This window comes from Pteronotus mesoamericanus, unplaced genomic scaffold (assembly GCF_021234165.1).
Source record: "Pteronotus mesoamericanus isolate MK-2021 breed Mesoamerican mustached bat unplaced genomic scaffold, CSHL_Meso_final contig_56, whole genome shotgun sequence".
Lineage (NCBI taxonomy): Eukaryota > Metazoa > Chordata > Mammalia > Chiroptera > Mormoopidae > Pteronotus > Pteronotus mesoamericanus.
The window spans coordinates 31830531-31850472 of NW_026555201.1; the positions used below are offsets into that span (position 1 = coordinate 31830531).

The 19942-nt window shown below is 34.0% G+C and overlaps 1 protein-coding gene across 5 annotated transcripts in view; it reads left to right on the plus strand.

Moving 5' to 3' along the window:
• MRPL42 (mitochondrial ribosomal protein L42) overlaps positions 1–19014 on the plus strand; it is a 41541-nt gene extending 22527 nt beyond the window's left edge. For all 5 annotated transcript variants that reach the window (XM_054580204.1, XM_054580203.1, XM_054580206.1 and 2 more), the window contains 3 exons: positions 1181–1265; positions 6570–6733; positions 18879–19014. In XM_054580204.1, coding sequence (XP_054436179.1) covers positions 1181–1265; positions 6570–6733; positions 18879–18924 — 295 coding nt within the window. In that variant the 3' untranslated portion in view covers positions 18925–19014. The remainder of the gene's footprint in view (positions 1–1180; positions 1266–6569; positions 6734–18878) is intronic.
• The last annotated feature ends 928 nt before the right edge of the window (positions 19015–19942 follow it).

The following is a 19942-nucleotide window of genomic DNA, read 5'->3' on the forward strand; positions in this document are numbered from 1 at the left end:
GTGCATAAATTGCAACACATTTCCTTAAGCTGTGTTTTTATTGCAAATTTTAGTAAAAATATATTTTCTTCCCTCTTGACACTTTGTAGTTTTGAGTTTTAACTGTATACTTAGTAAATGTTAAAATAGTGATAAAATTAGACAAGGTAATAGGTAACACTTTTTGAACCTGAAAAGAATGAGTCTTACAGGGGCATTGTGTAAAACTCCATCCTTCATCAAAAATTATCTGATAGATTAAATGTTTATTGTAGCCATGTTATGATATTTAATCTTCAAATCATGGTGAAACCACCTTATCCTGTGTTAGCTGAAATATACTTTATAGTGTCGTTACTGGTCTTGCTCAAATCTGGTTGGTGTCGAAAACCTAGAAACTTACATTTATAGACATGTAGAGAACACAGATGTTTAATAGGAGCTGAAAGTTGTATTCCTTAGAATGTATGTGGATCTAAGTACAATATTAGTTGCCAGAGTCTTTAAAATAACAGGCTTGGTTAGTTGGTGCTTGAAAGAATGAGATCCAGTCAGAGAATTCCTGGAAGTGTTTAGAGGACTATTGCCCAAAATGTGTTCTCCTGAGGGACATTAATGGAAGGAAGGAAGGAATAATATTCAGTAGTTTCCAAATTTGTTTCATCATAGAACCCTTTTTACGGTAAGCTTCTTACTGTTGTACTATTCTGTCAAAGGCACTTGGAGAAATGCTAATCTAGACAAAGTGCTCAGCTACAATATGATTAAAAATTCAGGTGATCCTTTACCTGGATGGTTAATACTTTTATGATCTTCAGCTTTACTAATTCAACCAAGTAATGTCCTTCTTAGAACTTTCTGAAGGCAGTTTTTAGATAAGAAAATAAGAAAAAGAAGTTCTAATAATAATGACAAGTAAATGTGAAAGTCTCTTCCAAAGATCTGGGTAGTCTAAAAACCAATTATTTGAAGAAGAATTTAGATATAATAGTGGGTAATGCATTAAGGGTTTGTTGTGGTTATTAAGCTGACATACTTTGTGGGATGGTCTGAGCTCTGTATGGTATGGGTACCAGGTTTGCCAGTCCAGTGACACAGTATCTATTCTTCAGGGATTCATGATTGATTAATTTTAGCTTTAAGGAAAATCATTCTGCCTTAAATACAGTTTAACTCTATTTCTGAAACATTCTTTTTTTAGCAAAGTAGAGCTTGCTTTGACATCTGACGGCAGGACGATAGTTTGCTACCATCCTTCCGTGGACATTCCGTATGAACATACAAAAGTATGTATGAGAAAATTTCTTATAATTTTTAAGTTACTATTAGAAATAGTCACACTTCTATATAGTATCTAAAAAGAAGGATTTCCTTTTATTTGATTATTAAAAAATGTGGTTTAGATCTTTTGGCATTTTTATTTTAGTTTTGGTTTTTCTCTTATTTCTAGTTCATCTTCTGCCTTTAAACACTCTTCTCAGTACACAAACTGAATCATTAAAACACAATTATGGCATCAGTTTTCTGGTCTAAAATTTGGTAGATTTTTGACTAGTGATCAAACACATCTAATATAACTACATTGTCCCATGCTACTCTATATTATAATCGAGTAAGTTATGAAAGCTTGTATTTTAGAGTGCTGTTTCATAACTTTTATATTGTATTGGGTCTAATGATCCATTTACTGTTTGTTGAATTTTGTATTTATTCGTTTTTCTGATCGGCCAACATGGGCATATAATTTAAGTGGCCTAGTTTGTTTTCATATTTCTTTAAAAGCTAAGTACTAGATAGAAGAGGTTTTGTTTTATTTTTAATATAACTTACCCGTGGCCCAAGTCTTTTTATTATTTTATATTTGAAAGGCTTTCTTCTCTTTCTTTAAGCTGTCTTCTACTATATTTGGTAATGTTAGATTTGCTTTTCGAGGAAAAAATAATTAGATAATTCAGGTCATCACATGATGCATCTAGTGGTACCTATTTTTAAAGATTACCATTAGGGCCAGAACTCTGGTTGATTTGACAGAATAGATTTTTATTTTGCTAGTTTTGTTTTTTTTTTTTAACCTCACTATTTTGTCTGCCTGCTTTGTATTCTAGCCACATATCATAGTAATAATTCAATACCTCTTTTGTTTCATTTCTTTGGGCAATGTGCAGAAAATAGACCTAAGTCAATAACTTTTGGCCTGTAAACCTTCCAGCTCACACTGTTTTGTGGCCTCTTCGCTTCTTATTTTGTGGTACATTTCTGGTTAAGTGCTTTTTCCTATTTAATAGTAATATTAAAAAGCCTAAGACTGCTGTTATTTCTCAGCATCTAAATTCTTATCAATATATGGCTCTTTACATCCCTGAATCTGACCTTTCCCCTAACCGTCCCAACTCTCAAAACTTTTCCACTGTGCTTTTAGAATTTACATCAACAGAATCTCTCATAAACTTAACTACTTCCAGAATGTTACCTTCACCTTCTGGCTTAACAGAAACCTGGCTCTACCCTAGGGCCAGTGCTTCTCTGGCAGCCTTAAGTAGTTACTGTTTTCTTCCCTATACCTTTTTATTACTGGGCCAAGAGGTGAAGTAGGTGTCTCTGTAGCTCCTTGTTGCCATATCCACCATCTTTCCTTCTCCCTAACAATTTCTAGCTTTGTCGTTTATATTACTAAACTATACCATCTACTACCGTTTTCTGTGGCTGTTATCTGCCAACCTATAGCTTACTACTTCTCTCCCTCCATCCTTCCTTGAAGAGTTTAGATGTACTTTCACACTCTCCAACACTGTTTCTGTCCTAATTCTTTTTTATTTCAGTATCTGGGTAGATGATCTGTCTAGTACCCAGGTCTCTCACTTGCTCTTTTTTTCCTACCTCAGCGTCTACCCCCATGGTTGTACCCTAGTGAGAGCCTTATCACAAATAACTGGTTTGCCTGTCTCCCAGTCTTGCTTTCAAGAATTCTGCTGGCTTACTACCAACTGCCCCTAGTCTTTCAGTTCCAAAAATTACTTACCTCTTCACAGAGACCTGGATTGAACCACTTCTTTACAGTTCCTCAAGTATCTCACACGTTCTAACTTCTCACCTTACCCAGCATAGATTCCATGATCCATAATTATAATCATTCCCTTGCATATATGCCCATCTCCCTGCTTTCTCTTTTTTTGTTGCACTCCCTTTGTTGTAGCATTTGTCTCCTCTCCCATGGTAAGTATTCCTCTCTCTAGTCTGGAAGAGCTCTTCTATCCTTTTACATGTAATCACTCCTCTGCTACTACCCTGGCCTCTCTCCTGTTCTTTAAATATATGTAGGCAAGCTGCTGCCTCAGGGCCTTTGCAATTCCTGTTTCTTCTGCCTGTAATGCTTTTACCCCAGATATCCTCATAGTTTTTTTCCTCTCCTTTAGATCTTTCCTTACTCATTACCTAGTGAGGCCTTCATTGACTACTGCATTGAAAGTAGTACAACTACCCCTGAGCTCTCTATTGTCCTTTGTTCTACTTTTTCAATAGCATCTATCATTTCTGGCACACTGGATATTTTCTTATTTTTCTGTCTATCTCCTGCCACTGAAATGTAAGTTCCGTGAGGACAAGACCTTGTCTGTTTTGTTCCCTGCTCTACCATCAGCGCCTGGAATCACAGCTTTTTAATTGGTAGGTTCACAATAAATATTTGTTGTTTAAAGGAATAAATTTGTTTTTCTCTCACCATGCTTAGATGAGGATAAGCATGTCACTAAACTATACCATCTACTGTTTTCTGTTTTCGGGGTAAGAAACATTCACATGGGGAGGCATGGCTTTTTTTGTTTGTTTCTCAACTAAACTATAGATTGGACTGCATAATAAGAAACATTCTTGAAAACGTGTTACTGTTAGAATACAGTATTTTCTTTCTGAATCCAGATTTACAAATCTCATGATGATAGTATATAACGTTAAATAAATATCCTCAAACGTGACTTAAAATTCAGACTTATTTTCCTCTTTTCTCCAGGAGATAGGGCCCTCTGATTCTCTAGGGTGTGGGAAACATATTGTGTACAAAGAATCTGGCCATATGTAGAAATACCAATTCAGACTGGCTTTAAGAAAGTTAAGATGATTTGCATCTTTGGTTTTCTGGTCATTTATATTTGAATCTAAAGCATGTTGATTATCTTCCATAGATCCAGGTAAAAAGATCCTTCTTTTCTGCTTCTGCCAGTTATATGTTTTATTAAAAGTAGTAATATTCTCAAAGTGTTTTCCAAATTTAGGATTTCTAGTTTAGGAAAATAAAGGTATTCTGCCAGAGGCAAAAGTAATAATTAAAATGATTGGAAAAATAAAGTAAAAATATAAGTGCTAGACAATTCTTTTTGGTGTTTGATTCAGTGAAAAATTTTGAATGTCAGATGTTTTAAATTCTTAAGAAAAACTAGAAATTCAGGATGATAGTTCTGTTTTATGAAGTTGAGATTCAGTATTATTTTAGTTTTTTCTTTTAAAGAAACATTCATGTACTCTTCTTTGAAGTTGATCAAGGAGATCAAGTACTGCCTAATAACCAGTTCTGAGTCTGCCAGTGGCTCTTGGTATAGACATCAAAGAATCCAGAATTCTAATATCTTTTATCCATATGCCTGGGGAGGGTGAGGGAGGAACATATTTTTAATCACACAAAGCAGAGAGAATTTGTGATGTATTAGAATTGAGCCTGCTTGGGAATAGGACCATTAGACCATGAACATTCGTTAACACTTGAAAATGACTTAACTTTTTGATAACATTTAAAACATTTGTTCTTTAGCAACAAATTTAATGACCTAAAATAGAGAATATCGTTTCCAATCCCATATTTGCTAGCACCCCTAAGGGTCTGATAATAACTTACAAAGGTGCATTAATGTTTCCCTTTACAAACAAGAGATGATATTTTAATGTTATTTTAAGTGTCTATAATAAGCACTTTTTCTTTAATTTTTTATCTTTTTTTTTCTGTTTGAGAACATAAAAGAAATGTTAATAGCTACCTACCATTGAACTCTTGAGAGAAGGAGAGACGGCTAAGTGTACTATATATTATTATTTTACTTAATTCTCATCAAACCCTTATTAGGTAGATATTACTTCTCTGATTTTACCGAAAGGGAAATTAAGAACTCTAATAACTTGCCCAAGGTCACAGAGCTAATGAGTCATAGACTCAGAGGCCAAAGCTCAGCTTCTTAACTACTTCATTATAGTTCCTCTTTATTCCCTCCTATACTACATAAGTAGTTCCTTATTTCTATTTATGTCAAATTGTTTCTTCTAAGTCTAAATTTGAAGGCCTTTCATAATCTGGTTTCTTGAGATCCATTTCTTAAGATTACTTCTTCATTTTGTGTTCTTACTTAAAGGATTTGTTACCCCTTGTAGAATACATTCTGTCCTTTGACAAGTGTCTGACTTGGCTCCCATACTACTTCTCACTGTTATTTTTGTTTCTTTGCATTTCTGAGGTACTTGTGCCACCTTCATGTACTTATATATTGCTTTTTAAAGAGGTCTTATCATTTCATGTACATAAGTTCAATAAATATAGGTGTGCACTAAAACATACTCAAATTACCATAAAGCATCATTTTTTGGCATTTTAATCATCTAAACACAACGAAATTTTTCCTGCTTCCATTATATATGAGAAGTATCCTTTATGGTTTTTTTTTTAAGATTTTATTTTATTTATTTTTTGAGATAAGGGAAAGGAAGGAGAAAGAGAGGGAAACATCAATGTGTGGTTGCCTCTCGCGCACCCCCTACTGGGTACCTGGCCAGCAACCCAGGCATGTGCCCAGACTGGGAATCGAACCAGTGATCTTTTGGTTCACAGGCCAGTGCTCAGTCCACTGAGCTACTCCATGAGGGCAACTTTTTCTTTTTTTATTACACAACTTTCTTGTTATTCAATGTAAGGAAATCAAGTATATACTTGCCTTGTCTAGACTGTCTATCCCCAGCTAAGAGACTTAATCTTTACTGAATCAATCTTGAACACACCCCTTTCCCATCCTTTTTACTGAAATTTCTTTTGTGTTTTTCATTGAATTTATTGGGGTGACATTGATTAATAAAATTATGTAGATTTCAGGTGCATAATTCTGTAATACTGTATATCATCTCTGTATTGTATTGTGTGTTCACCACCCCAAGTCAAGTCTCCAGAAATGTCGTTTTCAGTGGAAGATTTGTCATTATATCTCACTTTAATTTTATTCAAAGTATAGACTGTATACTTTTAACTTAAAAAATAGTAAGTACAATTTTTAGTTTTGAGAAATAGGAACTAAAGTAATGTCTTTATTATTGAGGGGGAAACAGAACTTTAATAAATTTATTGTTAGAAAAGAAACCCAAAACTTGGTGTGAGAAGAAAAATATTTCTTATTCTTTAGTGAATAATGCAACTAAGTCAAACTCTGTTCTGATAACTTACCTACCCATCTTGAAGTACTGTAATGAATTCTTGAGAATGACAATTGTCTCATCATAAATTCAATCAAATGCTGGCTAACATTCCTACATTCTGAATCAGTTCATTACTGATTATTTTGTAGCCTATCCCTCGGCCCGATCCTGTGCATAATCATGAAGAAACACTAGATCAAGTACTGAAAACCAGATTAGAAGAAAAAGACGAGCACTTGGAGCAAGGACCTATGATAGAACAACTTAGCAAAATGTTCTTTACTACCAAGCACCGGTGGTATCCTCGTGGACAGTAAGTTCTATTTTCTTTTCTTCAACTCCCACTAGACACACTTAAGGAACACGTAACCTACCTTGCATTAACAAACTTCTGCATGGGGAAATTAACACCCAGTGTAATCATCTACTCCAAATGTATATATTTGACTGTGGTATCATTGACATATAACATTATATTAGTTTCAGGCATACAGCATAATGATTTGAGATACATACACATATCTCACATTTTCTTTATCCATTCATCCATTGATGGACGCTTAGGCTATTTCCATGTCTTGGCTATTATAAATAAAAATAATGCTACAGTGAATAATGGGGTGCATATATCTTTTTTTGAATTAGTGTTTTTGTTTTCTTTAGCTAAATATCTAAAATTAGAATTTCTCGATCATATGGTAGGTCTATTTTTAGTTTTTGGAAAACTGCCATACTGTTTCGTATAGTGGTTGCACCAATTTACATTCCCACCAAATCAATTAATATATTACAGTGTATATTTAAATCTACATACACTGTATCTAAAATGAAATAGTACATCTGTTTTCCTTTATTTTAATGGGGAAATTTAAACAAAGCTTTCAGTGAATTTTGCAAGAATTCTTAAAAAATTTTTCCATTCTGTGATACAGTCATTTAACATACTGTTTTTTATCTTCCTGATAATTTTGATTTCATCCCTTTATTTATTTAACAGATTTTGAGTTATTGCTAAAGAAAAACAAAACTAGGGTATACAGCAAGTAATAGGGCAGGATATATTGTTCTCAGCTCCTTTAGTATTTTACAGTTGCCCCTCTGTAAGTACTCACATTTTATGACATTGATTCTAACTTCTGACTCTGGCTTTAATGTTTTCTTCTCTTTCACTCTCATCTATGAGGTGGCTTTTTTCATTGTTCATGTTTGTTTGAGCACCTTTTGTTCTTACTCACTGTGTCCCCAGTAACAGCCCTGGTCTGGCACATTTATGGCAGGACATGCTGTGGGACTAAAGAACATACTGTACTTTGCTGTATATAATGCACTCCCGTGTATACTGCGCACCCATGTTTTTGTGCACAGTATCCACAGGGCCAGGGTATGTAACCATTATATGTATGTATATTGCACAGCCTTATTTTCCCTCAAAAATTTGGGCAAAAAAATGTGCACATTATACACAGCAAAATATGGGTACACTCATTGAGCTCTTGTACTAAGTGCTGGGTAGTCAGAAACACAGCCCCTATTTTGAAGTTATTTATAGGCAAGGAGGAAACAGGGTAAAAGCCAGATGATTAAGCCTTGAAGGATGGTTAGTAGTAACCCATGGGGAATGGGGAAGAGGCTCCATAGGCAGAGAGAACAGTATGTGTTAGAATGTACCAATGAATTTGCAAGTAGTTCAGCTTGGATAGGACCCAAAGTATGAGGAAGGAATGTAGGGAGTGTCTTATGAGGGATTTTATGTTGTGCTGAGGAGTTTATATCTTATTTTCATTTCCAAATTTTAAGAAGCAAACTGACATGCCCAACTTTTATACATTAGAAAATGACTAAGTAGGCTCTGTATTTGGGATAAGGTGATATATGGAAAGGTTGGAGTTGGAGAGACCTGTTAGATTTTCAAAAAATGTTGAAAATCTAAGTGGAAAGACCAGCAATGGGAATAGAAAGGGGAAAAATAAAAGAGAGGACTATCTTTAATAACTTCAATTAGCAGCAGTAGGTGACTCAATGGGGTGTGGGTTGGGAGAGATGGAAGAGATAGGATATCTCTCGCATTTCTGACAGGTGTGATGCTGCCATTCATACAAGTAGAGAAACAGGTTTGGGAGTGAGGAAGATGGATCCATTGTTGGTTATGTTGAGTTTGAAGGGTCTGTGGATCATCTGTTAGGGAGCAATTCTGAAAGCAAGTGGGTGTATAGATTTGGAGTTCAGTTTACTTTTTGTCTCTCTTTAGAAGGTATTTATTCCCTTCCTTGTCCTTAGTTTTAATAGAGATTCCTGAGGTCTGTGCCTCATATTCCATGTTTTGCTAAAATTCATTCTGAGAGTTTTCATTACATTTGTTTTATAGATGATATGCAGCCTGCTTTGTTAATATTTTTTTATTCCTCAGTCTTATTCCCAATATCATTGTCCTTAGAATGTTTCAAACTAGACATCTGACTGAAGTTTTGAACTCATTATAACAAAACACAGCTCCTCTTTTCCTGTCTTAAAAAAGCCTCTTTGTTAATCTTTCTGTAATAAAAGTGGTATTTCTGTACCAACTTCCCAAGGAAAAAATCTGATAGTTCTTTGGCTACCATGGTGTCTTTAAATTCCTACTTTTATTTTATATCCCCTTTATCGATTTTTCTTTCTTATTTAATACCCACACGCTTTGTTTATGCACGCCGTCTGGCATTTTCCCTATTTTGGAAATTGTAAGTTAGAGTATGTGAAAAAAACTTAGCAAGCTATATCATAGCCCCAAATCTAAATCATTACTTTATTCTAAGATTTCTTTCCAAGATTTATAGAATCTCTTGTGTTTATCTTTTATTTCTTGTCATTATTCAAATATTTTAGTTCAAGCCCTGCATTGCTTACTTTAGGTTTAATTTGTTGTGTGTGTTTTTTCCCTAGTTTTTTAAGGCTCATTGTTTAGAAACCTGTCTTTTTTAACTTAAGCATTTAATGCTATAAATTTCCCTTTCATCACTGCTTTAGTTGTGTCCCACAAATTTTGATTTTTTTTCATTTTATTCAAAATTTTTTCTAATTTCTCTGACTCCTTTGACCCTTAAGCAGTATGTTACTTTCCAAATATTTTAAAACTTCCCAGAAATCTTTCTGTTACTGATTTCTAGTTTAATTCTGTTGTGATTTGTGGTCACAAAACATATTTTGTATGATTTCAGTTTTTTACATCAATTAGGCTATGTTTTATGGTCCAGATTATGGTCTGTCTTGGTGTATGTTTCATGTGCATTTGGTAAGAAAGTATATATTCTACCATTGCTGTGAGTAGTGTTCTAAAAATATAAATTAGGTCTAGTTGGCTGATATCATTGTTCAAGTTTTCTATACCCTTACTAATTTTCTATTTATTTAATCAATTATTATGAGAGGAATGTTGAAATTTACCACTATAATTGTGGATTTTTCTTTTTCTCCTCAATTCTATCTGTTTTGTATTCATATATTTTGAAGCTCTGTTATTGGTTATACATACATTTTTATTTTTATATCCTCTTGATGGATTGACACCTATATCTTTATGAAGAGTTCTTTGTTAATCCACACCAGAGGTCATGCTTATTGATTTTAGAGAGAGAAGGGAGGGAGAGAGAGAGGGAAAGAAAGATCGATGTGGGAGAGGAACATCCATTGGTTGCTTTTTGTATGTGCTCTGGCCAGGGACCAAACTGGCAGCTAAGGCATGGGCCCTGACTAGAAATCAAACCAGCAACTCTTTGGCTGCTTACAGGTTGGTGCTCAATCCACTGAGCAATGCCAGCCAGGGCAGATGCTTGTTAATGTTCTATTTTTAGGTACATTTTTTTGTTGTATCTTCTGCTCTAGATTTTCTTTCAATTACAGTTGACATTCAATATTATTGGGTTGGCAAAAATTCTGTTTAGTTTTTCCATAAAATAAAAGACAAATTTTTTATATTCACCAATAACTTTATTGATTTGAATATTTTGAGTATCTTGGCTATCTCCCACTATTGGCTTCTAGTGGGTAGGGGCCCAGGTGTGATGCTAAACATATTCCTATGCATAAGACAGCCCCACAGCAAAGAATTATTTGGCCATAAAGTCAATAGTACCAGGAAACTTTGCAAACCACTTTTGATACTTTCAGCTGGTCACAGCACCTTCTCCATATACTACACAAATCTTTTTTTGTGTTTCAGTTTTATTTTTACCTTTTCTGAAATAATAAAGCATAATACGCCAAAAATGTTGCTTATTTTCTTCCATCTTCAATATTAAATGGCTACACAAAAATTCCCCAATTTTGATAAGATTTGTTTTTAAATGCACACTGATGTGACAGCTGTCACAGTACAATATAACAAAATTGTTTAGAAGGAAGTTAAAGACCACTAAGTGCTACTAGAGCCATTGTATAGAAAAAACTAAATGAACTTTTTGGCCAACCCAATAGTTTATGTTAGTTTCAGGTGTACAGCAGTGGTTAGACGTTTATATAATATATGAAGTGATCTCTGCACTGAGTCTAATACCAACCTGACACCATACATAGTTGTTACAATATTATTGACTATATTCCCTATACTGTACTTTACATCCCTGTGACTGCTTTGTTACTACCAATTTGTACTTCTTAGTCCCTTCACCTTTTTTACTCAGTCTCCCAACCCTTCTTCCATCTGGCAAGCATCAGTTTGTTCTCTGTTCCTATGAGTCTGTTTCTGTTTTGTTTTGTTTTTTTTAATTTTTAAACATATTTAGAGGGAAAGAGAGAGAAAGGAAGGGAGGTGGAGTGCAGGGAGAGAGAGCGAGAGAGAGACATGTTTGTTGTTCCACTTATTTATGCATTCATTGGTTGATTCTCGTATGTGCGCTGACTGGGGATTGAATCCGCAAATTTGGCCTATTGGGATGATGCTCTAATCAACTGAGCTACCTGGTCAGGGACCGAATCTGCTTCTGTTTTTTAAATTTGTTTATTTTTTCTGTTAGAATCCATATATAAGTGAAATCATATGGTATTTGTCTTTCTCTTTCTGACTTATTTTACTTAGCATAATACCCTCTAGGTCCATCCATGTTGTCACAAATGGTAAGATTTCATTCTTTTTTATGACGAAATAATATTGCATTGTATAAGTACCACTTTTTTTATCAGTCACCTATTGATGAGAACTTGGGTTGCTTTCATATCTTGACTATTGTAAATAACATATAGGTGCATATATATTTTTGAATTAGTGTTGCAGATTTCTTTGAGTATGTATGCCTAGAAATAGAATTGCTGGGACATGAGGTAGTTCTATTTTTAATTATTTGATGATTCTCCATACTGTTTTTCATAGTGGCTGCACCAGTTTACAGTCGAACAGTTCATAGGGGTTTTGTTTTCTCCACATCCTTGACAACACTTGTTTGTTGATTTATTGATGATAACCATTCCAGGGAATGTGAGGTGATATATCATTGTGGTTTTGATTTGCATGTCTCTAATAATTAGTGATGTTGAGCATCTTTTCATATGTCTATTGGCCATCTGTGTGTCCTCTTTGGTGAAATGTCTATCTGGGTCCTCTGCCCATTTTTTAATTGGATTGTTTGTTTTTTTGGTGTTAAGATGTATGAGTTCTTTATAAATTTTGAGTATTAACCCCTTATCAGCTGTAACATTGGTGAATATCTTTTCCCATTCGGTGGTTTGTCTTTTCATTTTGTTGATGGTCTTCTTTGTTGTGCATATTTTCTTTTAGTTTGATGTAGTCCCATTTGTTTATTTTTTCTTTTTCTTGCTGAAGTAGCTACATCAGAAAAAATATTACTAAGGGCATTGCCAGAGAGTTTACTGCCTGTTTTGTTGTAGGAGTCTTATGGTTTCAGGTCTTACATTTAAATCTTTAATCCATTATTGAGTTTATTCTTGCATATGTATTAAGAAGGTGGTCTAGGTTTAATTTTTTTAATATGTCTGTCCAGTTTCCCCCAACACCATTTATTGAATTAAACTACCTTTACCCCATTGTATATTCTTGCCTCTTTTGTTAAAGATTAATTGACCATATAAACATAGGTTTACTTCTGGGTTCTCTATTCTGTTGCATTGATTTGTGTGTCTGTTTTTATGCCAGCACCCTGCTCTTTTGATTATTGTAGTTTTGTAGTAATGTTTGATATCAGATAGCATGATACCTCCAACTTTGTTCTTTCTCAAGATTACTGTGGCCATTAGAGGTCTTTTTTGGTTCCATATAAATTTGAGGATTGTTTGTTCTCGATTTGTGAATAATACCATTGGTGTTTTGATAGGGATTGCACTGAATTTATAGATTGCTTTGGGTAGTATGGACATTTTTTAACTATGTTAATTCTTCCCATCCATGGGCATGGTATATGGTTCCATGTATTTAAATCTTCTTCTATTTCTTTTTTCAGTGGTTTACAAATTTCTGAGTACAACCTTTTATGTTGTTGGTTAATTTTATTCCTAGGTGGGGTTTTATTTGTTTGTTTTTGTTTTTGCAATTGGAAATGGGTTTTTGTTACCTTGATTTTATTTTATTTTTAAAGTTTTATTGAATTTAGTGATTGTTTTCTTAATTTCTCTTTCTGATAGTTTGTTATTAGTGTATAAAAGTGCAACTAATTTCTGATTATTAGTTTTGTGTCCTGCTACTTTACTGAATCCATTTATCAGTTCTAATAGTTTTTCAGTGAAATCTTTAGGGTGCCCTACATACAGCATCACGTCATCTGCAAATAATGACAGTATTATTCTTCCTTTTCAGTTTGGATGCCTTTTATTTCTTTTTCTTCTCTTATTGCTATGGCTAGGACTTTCAGTACTATGTTGAGTAAAAGTGGTGATGGTGAACATTCTTGTTTCTTACTTTGACTTCTGTATTATTTTCTCATCATCGAGAATGCATCTTCTGTTTTGTAATTTTCCATAAGGCCTCTACTACAATATTTTTAATAGCATGTATGGTGCTAGGTTACTGTCTGATAGAATATTATCTTACCTAATTATCTTCATACTGTCTGGAGTTGTTCAGTTAGTCTTTGGGATGGTCCACCAGTAATTTTTCCAGTGATTCTTGAAAGTTTGATTCCCAGAGTTCAGCTATCAAGTTATGTGGATTCATCTAATTTCCATTTTATCTAGGTAGGTCACAAAGATGTTCCTCATTATCAGATTCTTAATCAAGGTCAGCAAAAGCTTTATGATCCCAAGGTATTGCCCCACCTCATTCAGTCATAAAATACCTACATCTAGTTATTGGCCTCACCCAAGGTGGGTGGGCTTAGACTGTAAGTAGTATGTACAGAATTGATGCTGAAATAGTCTAGTGGCCAATAAACATTGATAATTAGGTTATCTAAAGTCTGGAAATCTACAGTTAAAGTTGTTACTGCTAAATCTGTGAATTATATTTTGCTTTTTCTTAATTCTGGTGATTTATTTTAGGATGGCAATTCAGAGTCTTATATTTGGGGTTTATGCCAAAACTGAGTGCTAGAACTATTTGAAAACTTAGTGTAGGATGTGCGTAATGAAATCCAGGACATTGGGTTTGGGGTTAAATTAAACTTTTAGTTCTTTACCCTCTGCCTTTGCCTGAATTACTGTTTTTGTATTTAATTCTGCAAAAGTTGACTTCAAAAGTAGCATATATAATCATAATGCTCCTGCTACTTCTCGTTTGATGATATTGTAGATAATCAAAACAAATTAAACCAGCATAGCTGTTACATTATATTTACATGAAGTCATGGAACTTCAAACACGAACATATTCTTTGAATTGTTCCATTTATGTAAATCTATTTGTTTTGTACTCCCTGGAGTAACTTGGGTTTGATAGCCACTTTGCAAATAGTTTTTGAGGCCATGATTCTGAGTTTTCTTTGCTTTTCACAGCTGCTCCTGAGGTGTCTCTTGTTGGCCTTTAGTGTTGCCAGTATTTAGGACACAGGCATATCAGTCCTCTCAAATGCCAGCATCTGTGTACAGATTCTTCATTTCTTCAGTCTTCAGTTGACATGAAAAAAAAAATCAGAACCACTGGAGTATTCATTTCAGTGTAATTCTGTAAAGAATACATCATTTTAGCAATGATACAGAGCTTCTGATGGTTGTATTTGAGTTATGTTATTTTTTTAATTAACTTAACCTTAATAACTTTGTTGAAACTCTTCTTACATTTTTAAAGTTCATATATTATCTTGGTTTCTCTTGCCGATTCCTTTTCATCTGCTCTATCTCTAAATTTTTGAATGCCCCAAGGATCAGTCCTTGGATCTCTCTTCTTTTCTGTGTCCTATTTTTTAAGACAGTGATCTTATTATCCAGACTCATAACTTTAAATACCATCTGCATACTAATGGTTCTGAAATCTGTCTCTGATCACCTCTGTTCTGATCTACAGACCTGTTTATCAACTGCCTACTCACCTTGTCTAAGAGACATCCCTAACAATGATTCTAACTGAACTTCTGACGGTCCCCTACAAACCAGCTCCTTCTGCAGCCTTCCCTATCTATGTTAATGCCAGCTCCATTCTTCTAGCTGCTTGGGCCAGAAACCTTGGGGCCACTGGTGCCTCTCCTCTGTCTCACACTCAACATATTGTTTATCAGCAAATCCTGTTAGTTCTGTCTCCACAATGTATCCCAATTTGATCATTTATCACCACTTCCTCTGCCACCATCCTGGTCCATGCCACCATCTTTTGTCAGGCTTATTATAGTGCTTCTTAACTGGTCTCCTGCTTTTGCTTCCCTGTAGTCTGTTCTTAGTATAGAGCCAGAGTAACCCTTTTAAAACTTGTTAGTTCTTACAATTTTTCTGTTGAAAACCCTCCAACTGCTTCCCATCTCACTCAGAGAAAAGCTATAGCCCTTAACTATTACCTACAAGAACCTACATCATCTAACCCTTTTCTACCTTCAATTCCTACTGTTCTCTTCCTTGTTCACTCTGTTCCAGCCACATGGCCTCTTTGCTGTCCTTGAGCATGCCCCTCCTTTCACCTCAGAGCTGTTGTACTTGCTCTTCACTCTGTGTAGAATGCTGTTCCTGCTGATACCAGCAAAGCTAGCTCTCTTTTAATTCCTTCAAGTTTTTACTCACTACAGCCTTCTCTGGCCAACTCATTTATCTTGTTTTCCTGTTTTCTGCAGCAGAACATAATCCTCAGGAGTGTGAAGGGTTTGTCTTGTTTTATGAAGTACAGAATTCTTAGAATCTAGAAATAAGACCTGGAATATAGTAGATACTCAGATTTTTAACTGAATGAAGAGATGACTGATCCTGATACTTTTAAAAATTAAGTGTTTTGGGGTAATATTGGTTAATAACATTATATAAGTTTCATGTACACAGCTTTATAATACATCTGTATACTCCATTGTGTGCTCAGGAAACCTTATAAAAAAGTAACAAGTGAACATAGCTTGAAAGGATTCTGAGTAGGCTAGATGGTAAATAAGAAGGATTTGGAAAGTAATTCTAAATTTATGAAATGTATAGCAATCCTATAAATGTATACATAGCAGCACCACTTTATTTAAAGAACTACTGTAATATTTTCCCATGGAGGCAACAAAAATTAGCTACTGTCATCAGGAGGAAACAGATTTGAAGACTTAATTGCAATATGAACCAAGATAAAGTACTACTCTTGGTTAAAAACTGTGGACAAATTTTCCAGATGTCTCTGAGTCATTGTAATTTAAGAAGGGGTAATGATATATGGGTTGGTTTTCGAGAAGCAGTCTCAGTTTTGTTAATTATTAATAGGGTGGGTTTTATTCTCTAAAGGGTCCTACTCTAGGTGAGTTATAAAGTACTCTAAAATTAATGTGCTTACTTCTGGCTAGTGATTGTAGAACATACTGAAAATCTAGGCACAATAATAGATCTGTAAATGCTATCTGACATTTATTGAGCATTATTTTAGAACTTGACTTTGTTAGGCTTAGGGCCATCTCAAGCATTTTGAAGTTACTCTTGAATAGTGAAAATGGTTCAGCAATGTAAAAGCTGAATCACATTTTTATAGGTTAGCTTTTAGCATTTTTAGGGCCACAGATTTCATTAAGAATTTGATGAAATATATGAATCCATTTCCTAGAAAAACACATATTCAAAGTTTTGTAAGTTTTAGAAAGTTCATGACTTCCCAAACCCCTGCTGTGTTTGAGAGCACACCTACCATGGATACTATTGCACTAGTAAAACCTTGATTATCTGGCATGTAATTGGAACCTATAAGAAAACTGTGATTTTTCTCTATACCAATATATAGAAATGTATATAAATTGTACATGTAGAAATTATATATAAATGATTTTCTATGTATTTTTTATTTTATTTTTTTCATTACAGTTGACATTCAATATTATATTAGTTTCAGGTATATAACATAGTGGTTAGACATTTATATAACTTACGAAGTGATTCCCCCTGGTAAGTTTAGTACCCATCTGGCACCATACAGTTATTACAATATTATTGACTATATTCCCTATTCTGTACTTTACATCCCTGTGACTATTTTGTAACCCCAATTTGTATTTCTTAATCCTTTCACCTACATCTAGGCTTCCAGTCCTCCACCCCAGCACTCTGATCAGTTTGCTCTCTGGGTCTATGAGTGTGTTTCTGTTGTTTGTTTGTTAATTTTGTTTTTTAGATTCCACATTAAGGAAATCATATGTTATTTTTCGTTCTCTGTCTGACTTATTTCACTTAGCATAATACCCTCTAGGTCCATCATTATTGTCACAGATACGCTATATGTATTATTCTACAACTTGGAACACCAATGGTGTACCAAGTTGGTGTTCCAAGTTATAGATGTAGATCCATGTTAGTATATATAGAAGTACTCACTTCTTTTTCAACTTAATTTCTATATTTTGGAAAATTTTTAAAAATCAACATCAGAAAAAATAATGTATAGGAAAGTTGCCTGTATGAAATCTGAAGAAAAGTGAAAATGATTTTGATATCTGAATCATAACAACTAAAGAGCATATGATACATGTATTATTATCAGTTATGGTATAGAAATCCCTACATTGTATTTCCACATTAGCAAAAAAGTTAAAAAAATAATCTAACTCAGATTAACTAGCCAAAATCTGATCTTAGGGGAACTTTTTGAAGACAACTCATCATCAAAAACCACATGTACTCTATAGAAATTTTCTTGCATCAATAAAGAAAATAAGGTAATACAGAGAACCAAAAAAAAAAAAAAATTCTTTAAAAAAAAATCTTCACCCAAGGATCTGCTTATTGATTTGAGACAGAGAGAGAGAGAGAGAGCGAGAGAGAGAGAAATATTAGTTGATTCCTGTACGTGCCCCAACAGGGGTCAAACTTGCAAGCTAAATATGTGCCCTGACCAGGAATTGAACCCTCAATCTTTTGGTGTACAGGGGGGCCAGGCAAGAAAATTCTTCACATTGAAATTATTCAAAAGATGATCACTGCTAACAATGTATTTCATTTCTCTTTGTATCTATACATTAGTTGTGTTAAGTTGCTTATTTTTATATGGTTTTAATTATACTGCATATTTAAATTTGCATCCTCTATCTTCTCTTCCCCCAATTAAAATTTTAACCACTTTTTATATTGCTTTAGGATAGATTTCCAGAAGAAGAATTACTAGATCAAAAGTTATGACTATTTAAAAATATTTTTGATATATATTACTGTACTGCTTTTCAAAAGTATTGTGCCAATTAATACTTTAACCAATCAGGTCTGATGTTTATTTCACCACACTTGTGCTTAGATTGGGCATTATGACTTTATAAATATTTCTAATTGCAAAAACATGTAAAAGTTTCATCACTGTTTTAATTTTCATTTCTTCCATTTTTTGGTGACATTGTACATTTTTCCATAAACATTATTAACCTCATCCTAGTGTATATTAAAACATGCTTTTGCATCTTGAGTCCTCCATTTAGAGATAAACATTCTCTTTTAAATAAAACTTTCATAGAGCGTGTTCACACTGTGCTACTTCTTTATTATAAACAGAATTACTAGTTTTTAATTAAAGGTCACTCATCCATGTTACCATATTGAAATTATCCTCAAAATCTGAAGGATTTTTCAGATAAAACTTTATTAGAGCATGTTCACAATGTGCTATTTCTTTACTATAAGCACAATTACTAGTTTTTAACAGTCATCCAGGTTATCATATTGAAATTATCCCCAAGATCTGAATGGAGATTTTCCGAAATGTTTAATTAATAGAAAACAATTTTCACTCTGGGGAAATGTGGCTATTAAATACTGAGATATATCTAACAGCGCATGTATATAGTTTGATTGATTTCATTGAGTATTCATAAATGGAAAAATAAACATAGAAATTTGGTATGTATAACTGAAACAATTAACTTTTATTAAAATAATCTTAAATATTTTCTTTTCTTCAAGGTATCATATACGTCGTAAGAAATTGAATCCTCCAAAAGACAGATGATACTGAGGTTTTCAGTAATTAAAGAAAAATGTTTTCCTGTGTCCCATTTGCCATTTGAGAAACTGCAATCAAGTATATTCACTACTATGCTATATAGTAAAATAATAATAAAATGTTTTCTCATCTGTCAGAATGTGTATTTCTTTATATATATTAAGTAGTTCTGGATTTGACATTGTTAGAGAAACCTACTTTATTTTCCCTTTGAGGTATTAGTCTACCGTTTATTTTCATGTGACTAGTATGATTATTTTACATTATCAGGCAAATATTATGTTAGTAATTATGTTATACTATGATAGTAGTATAAATATGGTTAGTAAAAGTATGCATGATTCTCCTTCTGGAGATTTTATTTTTTTTTATTTTTTTAACTTTATTGTTTACACTATTGTGGATGTCCCCATTTTCCCCATTTTCCCCACCTCCATCCAGCCCTCATATACCCTTCCCTCAGGCCGTCCCCACACTGTTGTCTGTGCCTGTGGGTTATACACACTTGTTCTCTGGCTAATCCCTTCATCTTCTTTTATCTAGTCCCCCCTTTCCCCTTCCCCTCTGACAGCTGTCAGTCTGTTCCATATATCCCTGCTTCTGTTTCTATTTTGTTCATCGGTTTATTTTGTTCATTAGATTCCACATATAAGTGAGACTGCATGGTATTTGTCTTTCACTGACTTCCTTATTTCACTTAGCATAATCTCCAGGTCCATTCATGCCATTGCAACAGGTAAGAGTTCCTTCTTTTTTACTGCTGCGCAGTATTCCATTGTGTAAATGTACCACAGATTTTATCCACTCATCTACCAATGGGCACTTGGCCTGTTTCCAGATCTTGGCTGTTGTAAATAATGCTACTATGAACAAAGGGGTGCATATATTCTTTTAAATTGGTATTTGGGTATTTTTAGGATATATTCCCAGAAATGGGATCCCTGGGTCAAAAGACAGTCCCATTTTTAATTTTTTGAGGAAACTCCGTACTGTTTTTCACAGTGGCTGCAACTGTCTGCATTCC